General features: G+C 39.3%; 1 protein-coding gene across 2 annotated transcripts in view; it reads left to right on the top strand.

The window, feature by feature from the left end:
• The first annotated feature begins 4112 nt into the window (after positions 1 to 4112).
• LOC127416901 (sucrase-isomaltase, intestinal-like) overlaps positions 4113 to 16115 on the top strand; it is a 70432-nt gene continuing 58429 nt past the window's right edge. For both annotated transcript variants that reach the window (XM_051656493.1, XM_051656494.1), the window contains exons 1-6: positions 4113 to 4198; positions 5015 to 5132; positions 7721 to 7818; positions 8002 to 8122; positions 11694 to 11803; positions 12511 to 12662. In XM_051656493.1, the coding sequence (XP_051512453.1) occupies positions 5033 to 5132; positions 7721 to 7818; positions 8002 to 8122; positions 11694 to 11803; positions 12511 to 12662 (581 nt within the window). In that variant the 5' untranslated portion in view covers positions 4113 to 4198; positions 5015 to 5032. The remainder of the gene's footprint in view (positions 4199 to 5014; positions 5133 to 7720; positions 7819 to 8001; positions 8123 to 11693; positions 11804 to 12510; positions 12663 to 16115) is intronic.

A 16115-nucleotide genomic window follows, 5' to 3' on the forward strand; every position in this document is an offset into this window, starting at 1 on the left:
ACACAGCACATGATGGCATGATCCTGACACTTGATACACAAGACAAAAAAAAAAAAACAAAAAAAACAAAACACAGGTGCTATGTCCCAACACTGAAGAAAAGACTTAAATAGAGTGCAGGAACCTGACACATAAATGTTAAAATACATAGATTTAAAAGTACAGCAACAAAATATAATCACTATTTTTGAGAGCACTCCTTTTGTACGTATGGAAAATGTGGTTCAGGATTAGATGTAGACTTACATAGAGAATGTAAGTATTATTAATCATTTTCACCTACTGACACACAAAGTATTAACAATGATTGTATCGGCATACACTTCACTACTACCATTCAATTTTGATTTTGAAAAATGTAATTTATATATTTAAACACAAAAAAGTTCATCCAAAAATATTTCTAAATTCAAATACACTTCCAATGAAAAGAAAACCTAATCTAAATATCGAAGTGGTCAAAAAAATCATACCAAATCCAAACATTTTACCTTATCCAACTTCTTCCACCGGCCCACTTGAGAGCTGTTCAGCCGTGACGTAAATTTGTAGGCGAACCCGGAAGTCTAATTTGCCATGGGTTCCCTCAGGATTTTCCTATGGGGTTTTATAATAGATTTTCCAACTTATAAGTAAAATAAGATCTGTGGTAAACATTACTTCTAGATACATGGACGTTTTGTTCTAGAACATATATTACACACTTTCATAACTCAAACGTGAATTTTGAAGCCACATGTGATTTTTTTGTAATTTTTATTTTAATTTTATTTTTTATCAGGGACAAAATTTGCTCCATTATTTATTTTTTTTCACTGAAAACAGATGTGGCTCTGAAACATCTTGGCGCAATGACCTATTTCTCAATAAAATAGCAAATTGCGCCTTTGTGCCACTTCACATACAATAAACCCACAGTTTGCGTGCATACACCCACAGATGCCCACTTGCGCATTGCGCTGGCAATTGCACTTAGAATTAGCACTCTCATGGATATTGGATGAGACATAACACACGGTCTTTGTGCGTAGCACTGCTCTTTGAGCACTTATGAAAATACAGCCCTTTATGTGTTAACATGATTAACTGTGTGATAAAATCTGAGATTTACCAGCATTACAGCGTTTACCAGATTACAGGGTTTACAGACATTTTCTTATCACATGTTCTCCTGGTCTTACTGTGAATAGTCTGTAGGGAACAGTATGTGTGTTAGGAATTAAATTAAACTGTCCGCATGTCTATGCCAGTAATGTAGGGTATTTGGTCATATAAATGTACACGGTATTGGTTAAAGTGCCCATTTACCTCCATCATTATGTAGGGAAATTTATAATGGAACAGTGTTCGACAACCATTATAAGAAAGATAAAGGACAATTAATTAGATTATTTGTCTGAATAAAATTCTCCACCATTAAAATAGTAATACAATGTCTTGTTGTATCCGCTCACAATTTCTATTGTAAGGAATTAGCTTTAATAAGGGAATTATGATTCATTCATTATTGGAGTAATATTATTCTCATGGCTTTTTGAAAATAATATCACAAATAGTGTAGGTATAGCTTTAGGGCCAGATCTTTGAAAAAATCAAGTGACAAGATTATTTATCAAAATATACCACAGTCAAATTAACTTTGAACACAAACAAGACTTTATTGATAATCTAAACATAAAACTAATCTAACACATATAAACATGAAACAGGTTGGTGAGTAAAGTTAACAGAGTAGCTTGACTGGAAATGATCTATACAGAGAAAATGAACTATATGTAGTCTGTAGACAATGCCTTGAGAACCATTGATACTTAACTCAGTCTAACTCGATTTCAGGTAACTCAAATTATATTAAAGAGACACCAGCACTTTCAGCAAAGTCTGGAGATGTACTTGCATTTTCTTGCAATGTTTGATTCTTTGGCTCTTTGTAGAAAGTTCTGGTCGTTCAGTCGATGTTTTGGACCTTTGTTAAGATCGTGGATGTCTGTTGTCTGTTATGTCAATGGGTGATGAGGTGGGCATTGAAGCGAGGCCTTCCGCATGGAAGACTTGCGACTCACGTCATGTGTGTGTGTCGTAGCATAGAGAAGAGAAGGGCTTCCTCAAAGCTTTACTCTGAGCCTTCCTGGTCTTCTACATTGCATGGAACTTGAGGGGTGCCGGGGCAAGGCTGCAAGCCATGAGGGCAAGTGCACGGAGGATGAGGAGCTGAAGAGGAAATGAGCAAGAAAAGAACTTGTGGGGGTTGTCCAGGCTGGTCTTTTAACCCATCCGGTTTGTTAATACCCCAAAGAGGCTCTAAGCCAATTAGAGGCTGCTTTTCAGAGGACCCATGGTCGAAGTGTCTTCCCCTCAAGATAATTAATTTGTGGCCTTTGTTCTAAGGTTTGTCAGTTTCCCGCTCAAAAAGTGAACATTTTAATCATGAATTTCTTAAGAAAATTATAACTGCAAATAACCCGAAAATACTTCACACCATCATTCTTGAATTTGAGAGACAATCAATTACATACAAAACTTGTACTTTCTTATTAAATTACAGTTATAATTCAGTTATAATGCATGATAAAACGTACTACTAATTCGTTTTTTAGTTTTAACACGGATAATACATTACACATTATGAAATATATAATGGTCAGGGTTATCATCTGCATAGGATGCATTTGTCCATATTTGTAGTATAATCCTACACGTCTGTGTACTTGGACTGTAGTGAAATAGAAAAGGCCAAGGTCCATGTCAACTGTTCATGAATGAAGCTTCATGTGAGCTGGTGAGCTGGAAACATGCCTAATGATTAGTATAATAGTTTTAAATGTGGAGAGTTAGTTATATTGAAGAACACTAGGTTTACAAGGTTTAGTCCCTCAGCAAATGGCCAGTCATGAGATGAGTTAGTTTGGGGGTTTACCTGATTAACAACAAAGACAGATGAGCTTCACTGTGCCTTTCACAAGATTCCCCACTGTTTACAGCAGTTAAGATTTCCCAAATGTGACACCCAGACTTGCTGGCACCAGTCCGAATCACTTTATAGCTCAGAAGAAAGTCAGTGAAGATTCTGTATTTAAATCCTTCTGTGTAGAATTGTTGAATCAGTCAGTCTATCTATCTATCTGTCTATCTATCTATCTATCTATCTATCTATCTATCTATCTATCTATCTGTCTGTCTATCTATCTATCTACCTATCTATCTATCTATCTATCTATCTATCATCTGTCTGCCTGTCTGTCTGTCTGTCTGTGTGTCTCTCTGTCTCTCTGTCTTGTCAAACTTTAGTCAATTTGTATCAACTTATTTCAGTCTCCTGAGACATTAACGTTTGATGCCACTCACTCACACGTCTCACTTGTCTCAGGTCAAAAGTCAATCCTCTGATTATAAAACAATCCAACTTAATAAAGTTTTAAAGACCCCCACAAATGACACATGTAATTACTTCATTAAAATGTACTTATTAGCCTGGTGAATCATTGTATATCTCTAAGCTCCTTTCCAATACATAATTGAAATGAAATGACACATTTCAAGCTTAAATCTGAACACCTCAAGAAACCAATTGCTTCTTTTGAAGCATTTTGAAAGAGTTCATGCAATATATTTTTTTCTTAAAATAGTAGATGTTTTGCAAAATGGTTTTCGTTCAACACAGATGTGAGACCAAAGACATTCTGAAACTGCTCGCAGGGCAGGGGGAGAAATTCATTCAACAGGTAAAAACAGCACAAGGAATTATAAAATGTAGTGATAAATAGCACTGATATAGTCATTTAGTATTTATGTCTCTGTTACAGTAATTTTGGGTGAATATGGATAAGATCAGGCTTGCAACCTCAACACAGAAGAAATGCTTTGTCATGCCTTACATAAACAAGCAGCACTACATGCAGAATAACATCTGGTTTAGTAATCATCTGTGAATGATTCCTGAGTGGGACACAAAGACACTTGTCTTGAGCAGTACCCTTCCATAACCCCGACCTTTGGAAGATACACATCTAATATCACAAAGTTACAGTTGTAAAACTGTAAAATACACCCACTTTTTTTTTTTTTTTTTTTTTTAATCCATTCCTTTGCTACATAAGACAGATGGTCCATCTCTTGTCTTCTGTAGTGTCCTCTGACTTGTTCTGACTCAAACACACACAAAGACTGAATAAGAAAGAAGGAATAAAGGACAAAAAAGGTAAGACAAATACACCACAATTATAGCTATTTTTTTTTTATTTATTTTTTTCATTATTGTTGTTGTTGTAGTAATAGTGATATATACACACACAAATATTATTATTAGGGATTTATTTTAATTGAGAGGTCAATGCAAGCTGCATACAAGAACATTGAATTGTTCACCAAAATGAAAGCAAAGAACAATTATTCAGATATTAGATAATGATAGTACTATGTTGTCTTCCTAAATTGCTTGAATATGAAATGAATTTAACTTCTCAAGTTTAAAAAAAAAAAAAATTATTTGTTCTTTTTAAAGTGAAAGAAGGACAGATTGCTTTTTGTGAAGTGAACAATCATTGTTTAAAAACCTCCAAAATCCAATGTTTTGTTGAAAGAGACAATGGGTTGAAATAATGCAAGGTAGGGAAGATGATATAAAGTTTAGGTTGTATTCCTTATATATCCCTGGCAAATATATACCTGAAAACTCTAGCAAAACATGCATGAGATATTTCATAAAATAGAGAAGATAAACAAGACAGAAGATAAAATATGAACAGATTTAATGCTGAATTCTGACAAAGGATGCATTACAGTTGTTCATGTTCAATCTTCAGTCTTGTCCTGTTTTCAGTAGTCAGCATCGATATTGGGGGATGTTTCATGCCTTTAAACTCGATGGTGGAACATGAGATTATACAGCACAAGTGGAAATCTTTTGAACATTAGTTTGGGGATTTTATACACAGAGTCATACAAGGGCATGCATGTGCATGTCATGATATGGAGGAATGAATGAATAATATGATGTTTATGGTTGTTTACACAGTCTCTTTGTATTGATCAGATGGGAAAGCATCACTTCTCAGGGTTAGAGGTGACCTTGATGGTGATGTTTGCATTGGTTGTTGTCCTTGCCCTTGGAGAGTCAGCAGTCATCAAAGGGGGTATGTAAAAATATGCCAATAATGTATAACAGGGTTCCACCATGGTTTTAGCATGGTTGTGCATCTACAACTTGTCTGGGTGACTAGGTCACACACACACACACACACACACACACACACACACACACACACACACACACACACACACACATGTTGGTGCAGCTATCCTTATGAGGACTCTCCATAGACATGATTTTTATACTGTACAAACTACAGATTCTATCTCCTAACCTACCCCTAAACCTAACCCTCACAAAAAAAAAAAAAAAAAATGCTATGCTATGCTAGCTCATTGTAAGTATTTTTACATTTTCAAAAATACACTTTGCTGCATTTTTTTAAGTGATTTGAATTATGGGGACAATAAATGTCCTCATAAACCACATTTATAGCATAATACCCTTGTAATTACCAGTTTGTAACCTAAAAACATTTCCTTGTATACCACCCAAATCCGCCCACACACACACATACACACACACACACACACACACACACGCACACATCTATATAAACTAAAAGGATGAAACCTTACAGAACAGAAATAAAGAGCTAAAGTATACATTTACATTTAGTTATTCAGCAGACACCTTTATCCAACTTACAAATGTGGAACATAACAAGCTAATTATCCTACAAAAGTCTTTTAACCATCTTTTGAAATTTTTATATTATTCTACCTTAATGATTTCTGTTGTTGTATTAAAGAGTATGGAATGATTTAGAGTGGAGCATTCCAACTATAACCACAAAATATCACATCATTTATCAAATCCATTGCCAATACTTAATGTTTCTGCTTTTATTTCCCCACAATTATGTCATATGTTCAATATTCAAATTAGAGAGAGGGAGAAAAAAAGACTTTTGGAATATTTCTTCTATTAAAGATATATAGTATATGATTAGGACATAAAAATGTACTGCATAGTAGGAATGACCCATCTAATGTTTAACAGAGATATCAAACACAAATTATTACCTCAAAATAGTGTTCGTTGTAGACTGAGGGTAGAAATATTATCCTGTGCGACTCCAATTCCCAAAGAGCAGTTTATTATAGACAAAAACACAGTCAAAGACAGTGAGAAATGCGAGTCTCTGATGTTCCACTAAAGCATAAAGAATACGGTCGCCCTGATAGTTATCAAGGACACTCAGCAGAAAGAAATCCAAAAGCAGAGAGTAGACAACAGCATCGGTGAATGGCACATGTGGGGACGAGCGAATCAAGCTCGCTCGGACATGCTTGTTATGACAGCTGTCACTCTCAATTTTAATTTACTGCCTTGATGTTGGGCAAGTGGTTTATATTTAAAAGCAACAAATTGAGCCCAGGACAACTGGTCTGGGAGGGAAGAGTCTCTTTAGTTTCAGACGACTTTGTTTTAGAGGAACAGGGCACTGATGGAGATCAGGTTACAAAACAAACAAGTACACTTTTCGAACACATTGCGTGTGGCACGTTACTACGATAATAATAATAATAGAATGTAATGCATAAACTGGCAGTCAGACTGTGTATGAACTAGGGCTTAGCAGCCTCACATTGCAATACATATCGCAACACGTTATGATTCGATACATTGCGATGCATCACAATATCCTAATTTGATTGCAATTGAAACTGCGGCAAAAGCACAAGAAAGAGTGAAATTGCATGATCAGCTTCAATCTCTCTTACCCAAAATGCTTTGCTTTAATCCAGTACCACACCTTATTGTGCTTATTTGGGCAATTCACTTAACAACCTGATAAAGGATCTAAAACATTTTGCAATATCGTGAGAAATACAATCGCGATATATTGATATATGATTGTATGTACTCAGCCCTAATCTGAACTCATTGAGGGTTACACACTGATAAATGATCACAGTTATATTTGTGTGATTCTGTAATATGCACATTTGAAGAATGCTAACCTTGTATATTTATCATATATGAAATGAAGCGATAAGCCACGTGAAGCTGCATTGTAAAAAAATCATATTACTAAATATTGAGCATTGTTGATTTGTCGTGTCTATATATACTTAAAACAAGATTAATGTACTATAGAAGCAAAATTACATATTACATTTTACCTTTTTTCTAGATATATCTAACAAAATGTAAAATACTCAGTATGAAAATGATTACTGCAGTGTGTAATACGGTGATTTTACCATGTTGTTAGTGCCAAAAAAAAAAATGGAGCTCGTTGGTTTTAAGGAATGGCGCCAACAGCAAAATGATAAAGGACACCAAAGTCCCATAAATAATTATATTTAGGAATTATTATAATCAGATAATGACTGTTTACATTTGCTAAACAACTTAATATATTATATTTTTAATTATGTAAGACTATAAATGATGTGCAGCCACATGTGTATATATTTCAGCTTTACTGGTTTTGATTGTGGCTTATCTAATCAGATTTTAAAGCCTGAAATATCAATTTTATATATAGTTTGTTTGTTTGTTTGTTTTGTTTTTTACCAATCCAAGTTCATTCCTATATTCACACTCTATAGTGTTGTTGGGTTGTCTGTAAAGCATATCACAATGCTAATTTGCTATATGTCCATTTGTCCACAAATTTAGAGTCAGGGACAGATTTAAACAATAACATCACCCCGGAATGCCCCAACATTCCTCTTGCAGAGAGAGTGGACTGTTTTCCGGATGCAGGCGCTTCCCAGGTAAACTTAAAATCCAAGTATAATGTTAGCAATGCCCAGGTCATGGGTTTGAATCTATAGGAACACATGTACTAATATAAAGTATCTTTTCATTTTTTCCAAATGCATTCGCTTTGGATAAAAGTGTCTGCCAAATGCATATTTATAAACCTGATTGCTGGTTTCTTTTTGCGTGTCCTTTAGCAAAAATGTTTGGACAGAGGATGCTGTTGGAGTCCCTTGGATGAGATAAATGTCCCCTGGTGCTTCTTCTCTAAAAACCACGGCTACACTGTGGTCAGCATGAACAAACCTGATAACACACGTGAGTTCGGCCTGTACCTGTGGAGATACTGTCATAAAACATTATGATCAAATGGAGTTTTAAATAAGACTTTATATTGCCTCTCTTGATTGAGTTATTTAATGGTTATTTTAATGTTGAGAGTGGTGTGGCTTGGTGGATATCACCATTGTGCCCTTGGGCAAGGTTTCATTATGGGAATTATCCTTGTTATAAGTTCATGGAACTGCTATATGGCAACATTGTGTGAAAATCATGGAAACAAATTGCACTGGTCCTGGTTGTGTGCCAATAAAGATTCTATTCTATTCAATGAGGCATACATTTCAAGAATACATTTTTCAAGGTTTGAAAGGACGTTTTATGTTTACTAAGGCAAGCATCACCATTATTATTGCTCATACGTAGGATATGAGATTTGAACAAACCCCTAAACCTTAGTAAACTTTGGTGTGTAATTCACCTTGCACCGTTCGTGCTATGGACTTTACATTAACATTGAAAGAGGGACCTGAGCCATATCTAGGAACACCAGAATATCATATAGACTTGGGGGTTGGGCCAGTTTTGACTTGGTTCAGTAAGCAACCACCCATAACGCTTTAGCAATCATACAGTGTTAACCTGGTGACAATTCCTGAACAACCTTTCCTTACGACTCCAAGTTTTGCAGAGGCAAACACCACTCACATTTTCTTCAGAAAATGGACAAACCTAGTTTCCAGTGTAATTGTCAGGTGTATTTTGTTGATTCATGTCTTTTATTTTGAAATTCTAGTTCCTGTTTCATGTCATGTGTTCCTGTTTCCCTTGTCATGCGATTTCTGTTTTCCCTCCATGTTCATGTGTCATGTTTTCATTGGTTTATTGTTTAATTAGCTTGTTGTGAGTTCTGTTTGTTCATTGGTTTATGTTCTCCCATGTCTTGTATTTAAGCCCTCATGTTTTCATTGTCTAATTGTCAAGTATTGAATGTGATGAATGTGAATGGGTATGTTTATAGTCAAGTCATGTTTATAGTCAAGTCATGTTAGGTCAAGTTATGTTATAGTCAAGTTCATGTTTACGTTAAGTTCACGTTTGTAGTCAGGGTTTTGGGATTCCACATCTGTAAATAAACTGCACTTGGGTTCTTCATCTTCACGTCTTCGTCATTGCCATCATCGTCAGCAGTTCCAGCATACGTTACAGAATACTAGACCAACCATGAATCCAGCAGTTTTACTTCTGTGCCTACGTCAGGGGAATCGTCCCCTGGAGGACTATGTTGAGGACTTCTGCGGTCTAGCCAGCCAGGTGGACTTTAATGAGGTTGCCCTCAAAGACTGTTTTAGATTTGGTCTGAATGAGTCCATTTCTTTTTTGATGCCTGGCGGTCGCAGTTCCCTCAGCCTGGCTCAATATATCGACCTCGCCCTACGGTTCATCGGTTCCCCGTTCACTGTGGGGGAGGCGGATGCCGAGCCAGAGTTCCACGTCATGGCCGCTGCCGAGCCAGAGTTCCACGTCATGGCCGCTGCCGAGCCAGAGTTCCACGTCATGGCCGCTGCCGAGCCAGAGTTCCACGTCATGGCCGCTGCCGAGCCAGAGTCCTGCCACGTCATGGCCGCTGCCGAGCCAGAGTTCCACGTCATGGCCGCTGCCGAGCCAGAGTTCCACGTCATGGCCGCTGCCGAGCCAGAGTTCCACGTCATGGCCGCTGCCGAGCCAGAGTTCCACGTCATGGCCGCTGCCGAGCCAGAGTTCCACGACATGGCTGCCGCCAAGCCAGAGTGCCACGTCACAGCAACGCTTCAGCCTGCTCCATGCCACGTCACAGCAACGCCTCAGCCTGCTCCATGCCACGTCACAGCAACGCCTCAGCCTGCTCCATGCCACGTCACCGCAACGCCTCAGCCTGCTCCATGCCACGTCACAGCAACGCCTCAGCCTGCTCCATGCCACGTCACAGCAACGCCTCAGCCTGCTCCATGCCACGTCACAGCAACGCCTCAGCCTGCTCCATGCCACGTCACAGCAACGCCTCAGCCTGCTCCATGCCACGTCACAGCAACGCCTCAGCCTGCTCCATGCCACGTCACAGCAACGCCTCAGCCTGCTCCATGCCACGTCACAGCAACGCCTCAGCCTGCTCCATGCCACGTCACCGCAACGCCTCAGCCTGCTCCATGCCACGTCACCGCAACGCCTCAGCCTGCTCCATGCCACGTCACAGCAACGCCTCAGCCTGCTCCATGCCACGTCACAGCAACGCCTCAGCCTGCTCCATGCCACGTCACCGCAACGCCTCAGCCTGCTCCATGCCATGTCACAGCCACACCTGAGCAGTGGGACCTGGAGATGGTTCCCACCCTTATACCCACCCTTAGTTCTCCTGAGCAGGCAAGGCGAACTTTCGGCCCTCCGATCCCGCCTGGACCCTCTGAGCACTGGACTTCGCCTTGGCCTGTCGGTCCCTCGACATTGCCTCAGCTCGGCTGTCCCTCGGCTCCACTACGGTCCTTCAGCCTGTCGGCTGTGCCGGGGTCCCTCGTCCCTCCGGCTCCTCCTTGGTCTGTCGGTCACCTGGCTCCGCTTTGGCTCTCCGATCCTCTGGCTGCGCCTCGTCCCTCCGATCTGTCAGCTTCACCGGGGACATCCTTCCCTACGGCTCCACCTTGGTCCTCAGTCCCGCCAGCTCCACCTCAGTCTTCCAATCCCTCAGCTCCGCCTTGCTCCTCCGAGCCTCCAGCACCGCCTTGGTCCTCCCTGCCATCGGCTCCACCCTGGCCCTTCGAGTCTTCGGCTACTCTCCGGGCACCACGTTCCATGGCTCCGCCCCTCAAGCCTCTCACAGCTCCACCTTCCATGGCTCCGCCCCTCGAGCCTCTCATGGCTCCACCCCCCACGGACTTTGCCTTGGTCCCATGCCCCTCGCCCTTTCTCGCCATGCCACGCCCCATACCTCAAGACACCCCCCCCCCCCAGCTCCCTACAGAACTTTGAATTTATGTCATGTTTTACGTGTTTTGTTTATGTGTTGGGGTGTCAGGAGCCACCCCTTAGTGGGGGGGGGGGATATGTCAGGTGTATTTTGTTGATTCATGTCTTTTATTTTGAAATTCTAGTTCCTGTTTCATGTCATGTGTTCCTGTTTCCCTTGTCATGTGACTTCTGTTTTCCCTCCATGTTCATGTGTCATGTTTTCATTGGTTTATTGTTTAATTAGCTTGTTATGAGTTCTGTTTGTTCATTGGTTTATGTTCTCCCATGTCTTGTATTTAAGCCCTCGTGTTTTCTTTGTCTAGTTGTCAAGTATTGAATATGATGAATGTGAATGGGTATGTTTATAGTCAAGTCATGTTTATGGTCAAGTCATGTTATAGTCAAGTTCATGTTTACGTTTAGTTCACGTTTGTAGTCAGGGTTTTGGGATTCCACATCTGTAAATAAACTGCACTTGGGTTCTTCATCTTCACGTCTTCGTCATTGCCATCATTGTCAGCAGTTCCAGCATATGTTACAGTAATCTGAAAATTGTGCATTTGACCATGTAAGTTGAACAGACAATTCAAAAATCCTTTTCCTCATGAAAAATTTTGTTTTGCTGTAGATATTGAGGCCAAGTTGAAGAGAATGGGCTCTCCATCTCTGTTTGGAGCTGATATTGAAGAGCTGAACTTCCATGCTGACATGCAGACAGAAAACCGCCTTCGATTTAAGGTTTGTGTACACTCAGCTTTGAGGCTAGCTTTGAGGTTTGTGCAAGTGTACCCCTAAAAGTTGACAAAACAAACTTTTAGCAGAGTTATGCACTTTAAATTGACAGTTTTTCTCTTCCGGGAAGACGGGACAAAAATATTGATGAATCTTGCATGTTCAAATTTTTGCCCATTAAAATACTCTCTAGAATGAGAATATTCCACCCCCTAATACTAGCTGCCTTGCACTAGCAATATCAACTAGCAAATATTGTTCACAAGAAACGGGTAAAATAGAAAAAGATTGCCAACTGCCCCGTATTAGCTGGAACGTCCCATATTTTGGGCAAAACGAATGGGGAAACTCTTGAGGGGGACCCCCATTCTAAAGTGCTTAAACTGCTCAAGCATCCAGTATTTGTATGCCAACATGTTGGCAACCATACTGTGAAATTAACTAAAGAGTATTTTCTTTTTTGGGCCCTTGAATATATAGCCCAATAGGAAATATGTCAATACCGGGACAGAAACTTGTCAAACCAATTTGTGGGGTCTTTTGGAAGCTTTTTCTACTAAATCTGACCCTTTAAAATATTTTTGTTTGTGATACATATGAAATAATATTTTTACACCAAATAATGACAGTTTGTTTCAGATGTTAACACATGAATCCACCACATCAGTGTAAACATGTTTATAACGGCAAATAGCTCTCGTTTTGTCTGCCAGATCACTGATGCAAACAACGCCAGGTATGAGGTTCCTCATGAGCATGTGAAACCCCCTTCCAGCACCCCCACAAGACCACTAAAATATGAATTGGAGCTGCTGCATAAGCCATTTGGACTGAGAGTTTGGAGAACATCTCCAAAAAAAATCCTGTGAGTCCTGCTTCAGGGGAGCCATTCATCTTTTCTCTTCCTTTTTACATATTCTTACTCGTTTTGTGCTCAGTGCACTGCTAACATGACTGCAGAGAAACATTTTAGATTTTTCTTTGACCAAAATGAAGGGCAATCACAAAAAAAAAAAAAAAAAAAAAACAGATGTATTATTTATAAACTCAGCAAAAAAGAAACTTCACTTTCACTTTCAACTGCTTTTATTTTCAGCAAACTTAAAATGTGTACATTTTTGTATGAACATAAACAGATTCAACAACTAAGTCATAATCTGAACAAGTTTCACAGACATGTGACTAACAGAAATAGAATAATGTGTCCCTGAACAAAAGTAACAGTCAGTATCTGGTGTGGCCACCAGCTGCATTAAGTACTGCAGTGCATATCCTCCTCATGGACTGCACCAGATTTGCCAGTTCTTGCTGTGAGATGTTACCCCACTCTTCCAACAAGGCACTTGCAAGTTCCCAGACATTTCTGGGGGGGAATGGCCCTAGCCCTCATCCAACAGGTCCCAGACGTGCTCAATGGGATTGCGATCCGGGCTCTTCGCTGGCCATGGCAGAACATTGACATTCCTGTCTTGCAGGAAATCATGCATAGAATGAGCAGTATGGCTGGTTGCATTATCATACTGGCGGGTCATGTCAGGATGAGCCTGCAGGAAGGGTACCACATGAGGGAGGAGGATGTCTTCCCTGTAACGCACAGCATTGCAGATTGCCTGCAATGACAACAAGCTCAGTCCGATGATGCTGTGACACACCACCCCAGACCATGACGGACCATCCACCTCCAAATCGATCCCACTCCAGAGTATAGGCCTCAGTGTAATGCTCATTCCTTCGACGATAAACGCGAGTCCGACCATCACCCCTGGTGAGACAAAACTGTGACTCGTCAGTGAAGAGCACTTTTTGCCAGTCCTGTCTGGTCCAGCAAAGGTGGGTTTGTGCCCATAAGCGACGTTGTTGTCGGTGATGTCTGGTAAGGACCTGCCTTACAATAGGCCTACAAGCCCTCAGTCCAGCCTCTCTCAGCCTATTGCGGACAGTCTGAGCACTGATGGAGGGATTGTGCGTTCTTGGTGTAACTCGGGCAGTTGTTGTTGCTATCCTGTACCTGTCCCGCAGGTGTGATATTCGGATGTACCGATCCTGTGCAGGTGTTTTTACACATTGTCTGCCACTGCAAAGACGATCAGCTGTCCTTCTTGTCTCCTTGTAGCGCTGTCTTAGGCGTCTCACAGTTGCAGTTTATTGCCCTGGCCACATTTGCCTCCATGCAGCATGCCTATGGCACATTCACCCAGATGAGCAGGGACCTTGGGCTTCTTTCTTTTGGTGTTTTTCAGAGTCAGTAGAAAGGTCTCTTTAGTGTCTTAAGTTTTTATAACTGTGATCTTAATTGCCTACCATCTGTAAGCTGTTAGTGTCTTAACGACTGTTCCACAGGTGCATGTTCATTAATTGTTTATGGTTCATTGAACAAACATGGAAAACATTGTTTAAACTCTTACAATAAAGATCTGTAAAGTTATTTGGATTTTTACAAAATGATCTTTAAAATACAGTGTCCTGAAAAAGGGACGTTTCTTTTTTTGCTGAGTTTATTAGTATTTATGCTTTATTGTAGTATTTGTTGCAATGCCCTAAAAAATACTACATTATAGCTATAATAATCTATTGAGAATAACCATTGAAAATAATGGGAATTGCTAAATGACCCTAAATGGGAAATAAAACAACATGAAAATAATGGCACAATTAATATTAGTATATTATATTAATATATTAATATACTGTGTATATAGATAGATAGATAGATAGATAGATAGATAGATAGATATACTCAGAGGTGGGTAGAGTAGCCAAAAACTGTACTCAAGTAAAAGTACAATTACTTAAAAAAAATATTACTCAAGTAGAAGTAAAAGTACTTACATAAATAATTACTTGAGTAAGAGTAAGAAAGTATCCAATTAAAAGAGTTATTCATGTAGTGAGTAACTCATTACTTTCACAAATGACATAATGGACGTTAACTTGCAACATTCCATTACATAATAAACATTTAACATGTATTACATAATTATTATTATTATTATTATTAATTGAAATTCTGTCATTATTCACCATCATGTTGATCCAAACCTATATGACTTTCTTTCTTCCATGCAAAACAATAAGTAGATATTAGACAGAATGTTAGCCTTGATCACAATTTACTTTCAGTGAATGTGTTTTTTTTCTCCATATTTTGAAAGTGAATGGTGACCGAGACTGTCAGTCCCTAACATTTTGTCTAACATCTTTTGTGTTCCACAGAATACAGAAGGTCACACAGGTTTGGAACAACATGAGGATAGGGAAATGATGACAGAATATTAAATTATGGCTGAACTATCATTTTAAAGGGATAGTTAACCTAAAAATGAAAATTCTCTCAAAATTTACTCACCCTCATGCCATCCCAGATATGTATGGCTTTCTTTCTGCTGCAGAACACAAAGTAAGATTTTTAGAAGAATATTTCAGCTCTGTAGGTCAGTACAATGCAAGTGAATATGTGCCAAAATTTGGATGCTCCAAAAAGCACATAAAAGCAGCATAAAAGTAATCCATAAGACTCCAGTAGTTAAATCAAAATCTTCAGAAGTGATACGATAGGTGTGGGTGAGAAACAGATCAGTATTTGTAATTTTTTGCTAGCAGGGGGCGATATGTAGAAAAGAATGCGAATCACCAAAAACACAAGAAGAAGAATGTGAAAATAATATGTTTCTCATCTACACCTACCATATCACTTCTAAAGATATTGTTTTAACCACTAGAGTCTTATGGATTACTTTTATGCTGCTTTATGTGATTTTGTTGAGCTTTAAAATGTTGGCACCTATTCACTTGCATTGTACTGACCTACAGAGCTGAAATATTCTTCTAAAAAATCTTAATTTGTGTTCAGCAGATGAAAGAAAGTCATACATATCTGGGATGGCATGGGAGAGCCCATATTTACAGAATCACCCTGCAAATGACCATCACCATGTCACAGAAAAGCCCAAGTTAGCATTAGAGCCACAGCTTACCTCAATGTGCTGCCTTAATTTGGAGCTGCAATTTTATTCTTGAAATATCAGCTTGTCTTGGTGTTAAATGAAGGCACTGTGCGGAGCAAAGAAAGTGTTTCATTTAGATTGAAGAGATTGATGCTGCAGTAGTGATGGACTCGGCTTGAGTGACTGTCTGTGACAGCGAGCGCAGCTGTGTGAACTTCCGCTGTCATTAAAGTCCCACTCAATAATCTTTCAAATTACGCATTAATTAAAATTAAACCCAGTAATGTAACAACAGGAATGCCACCCATTGTAACAAAGTAAAAGTAATTTTTTTTCATTAGAAATTTGCTTGAGTGAGAGTAAAAAGTACACAC

This window comes from Myxocyprinus asiaticus, chromosome 26, assembly GCF_019703515.2.
Source record: "Myxocyprinus asiaticus isolate MX2 ecotype Aquarium Trade chromosome 26, UBuf_Myxa_2, whole genome shotgun sequence".
Classification (NCBI taxonomy): domain Eukaryota; kingdom Metazoa; phylum Chordata; class Actinopteri; order Cypriniformes; family Catostomidae; genus Myxocyprinus; species Myxocyprinus asiaticus.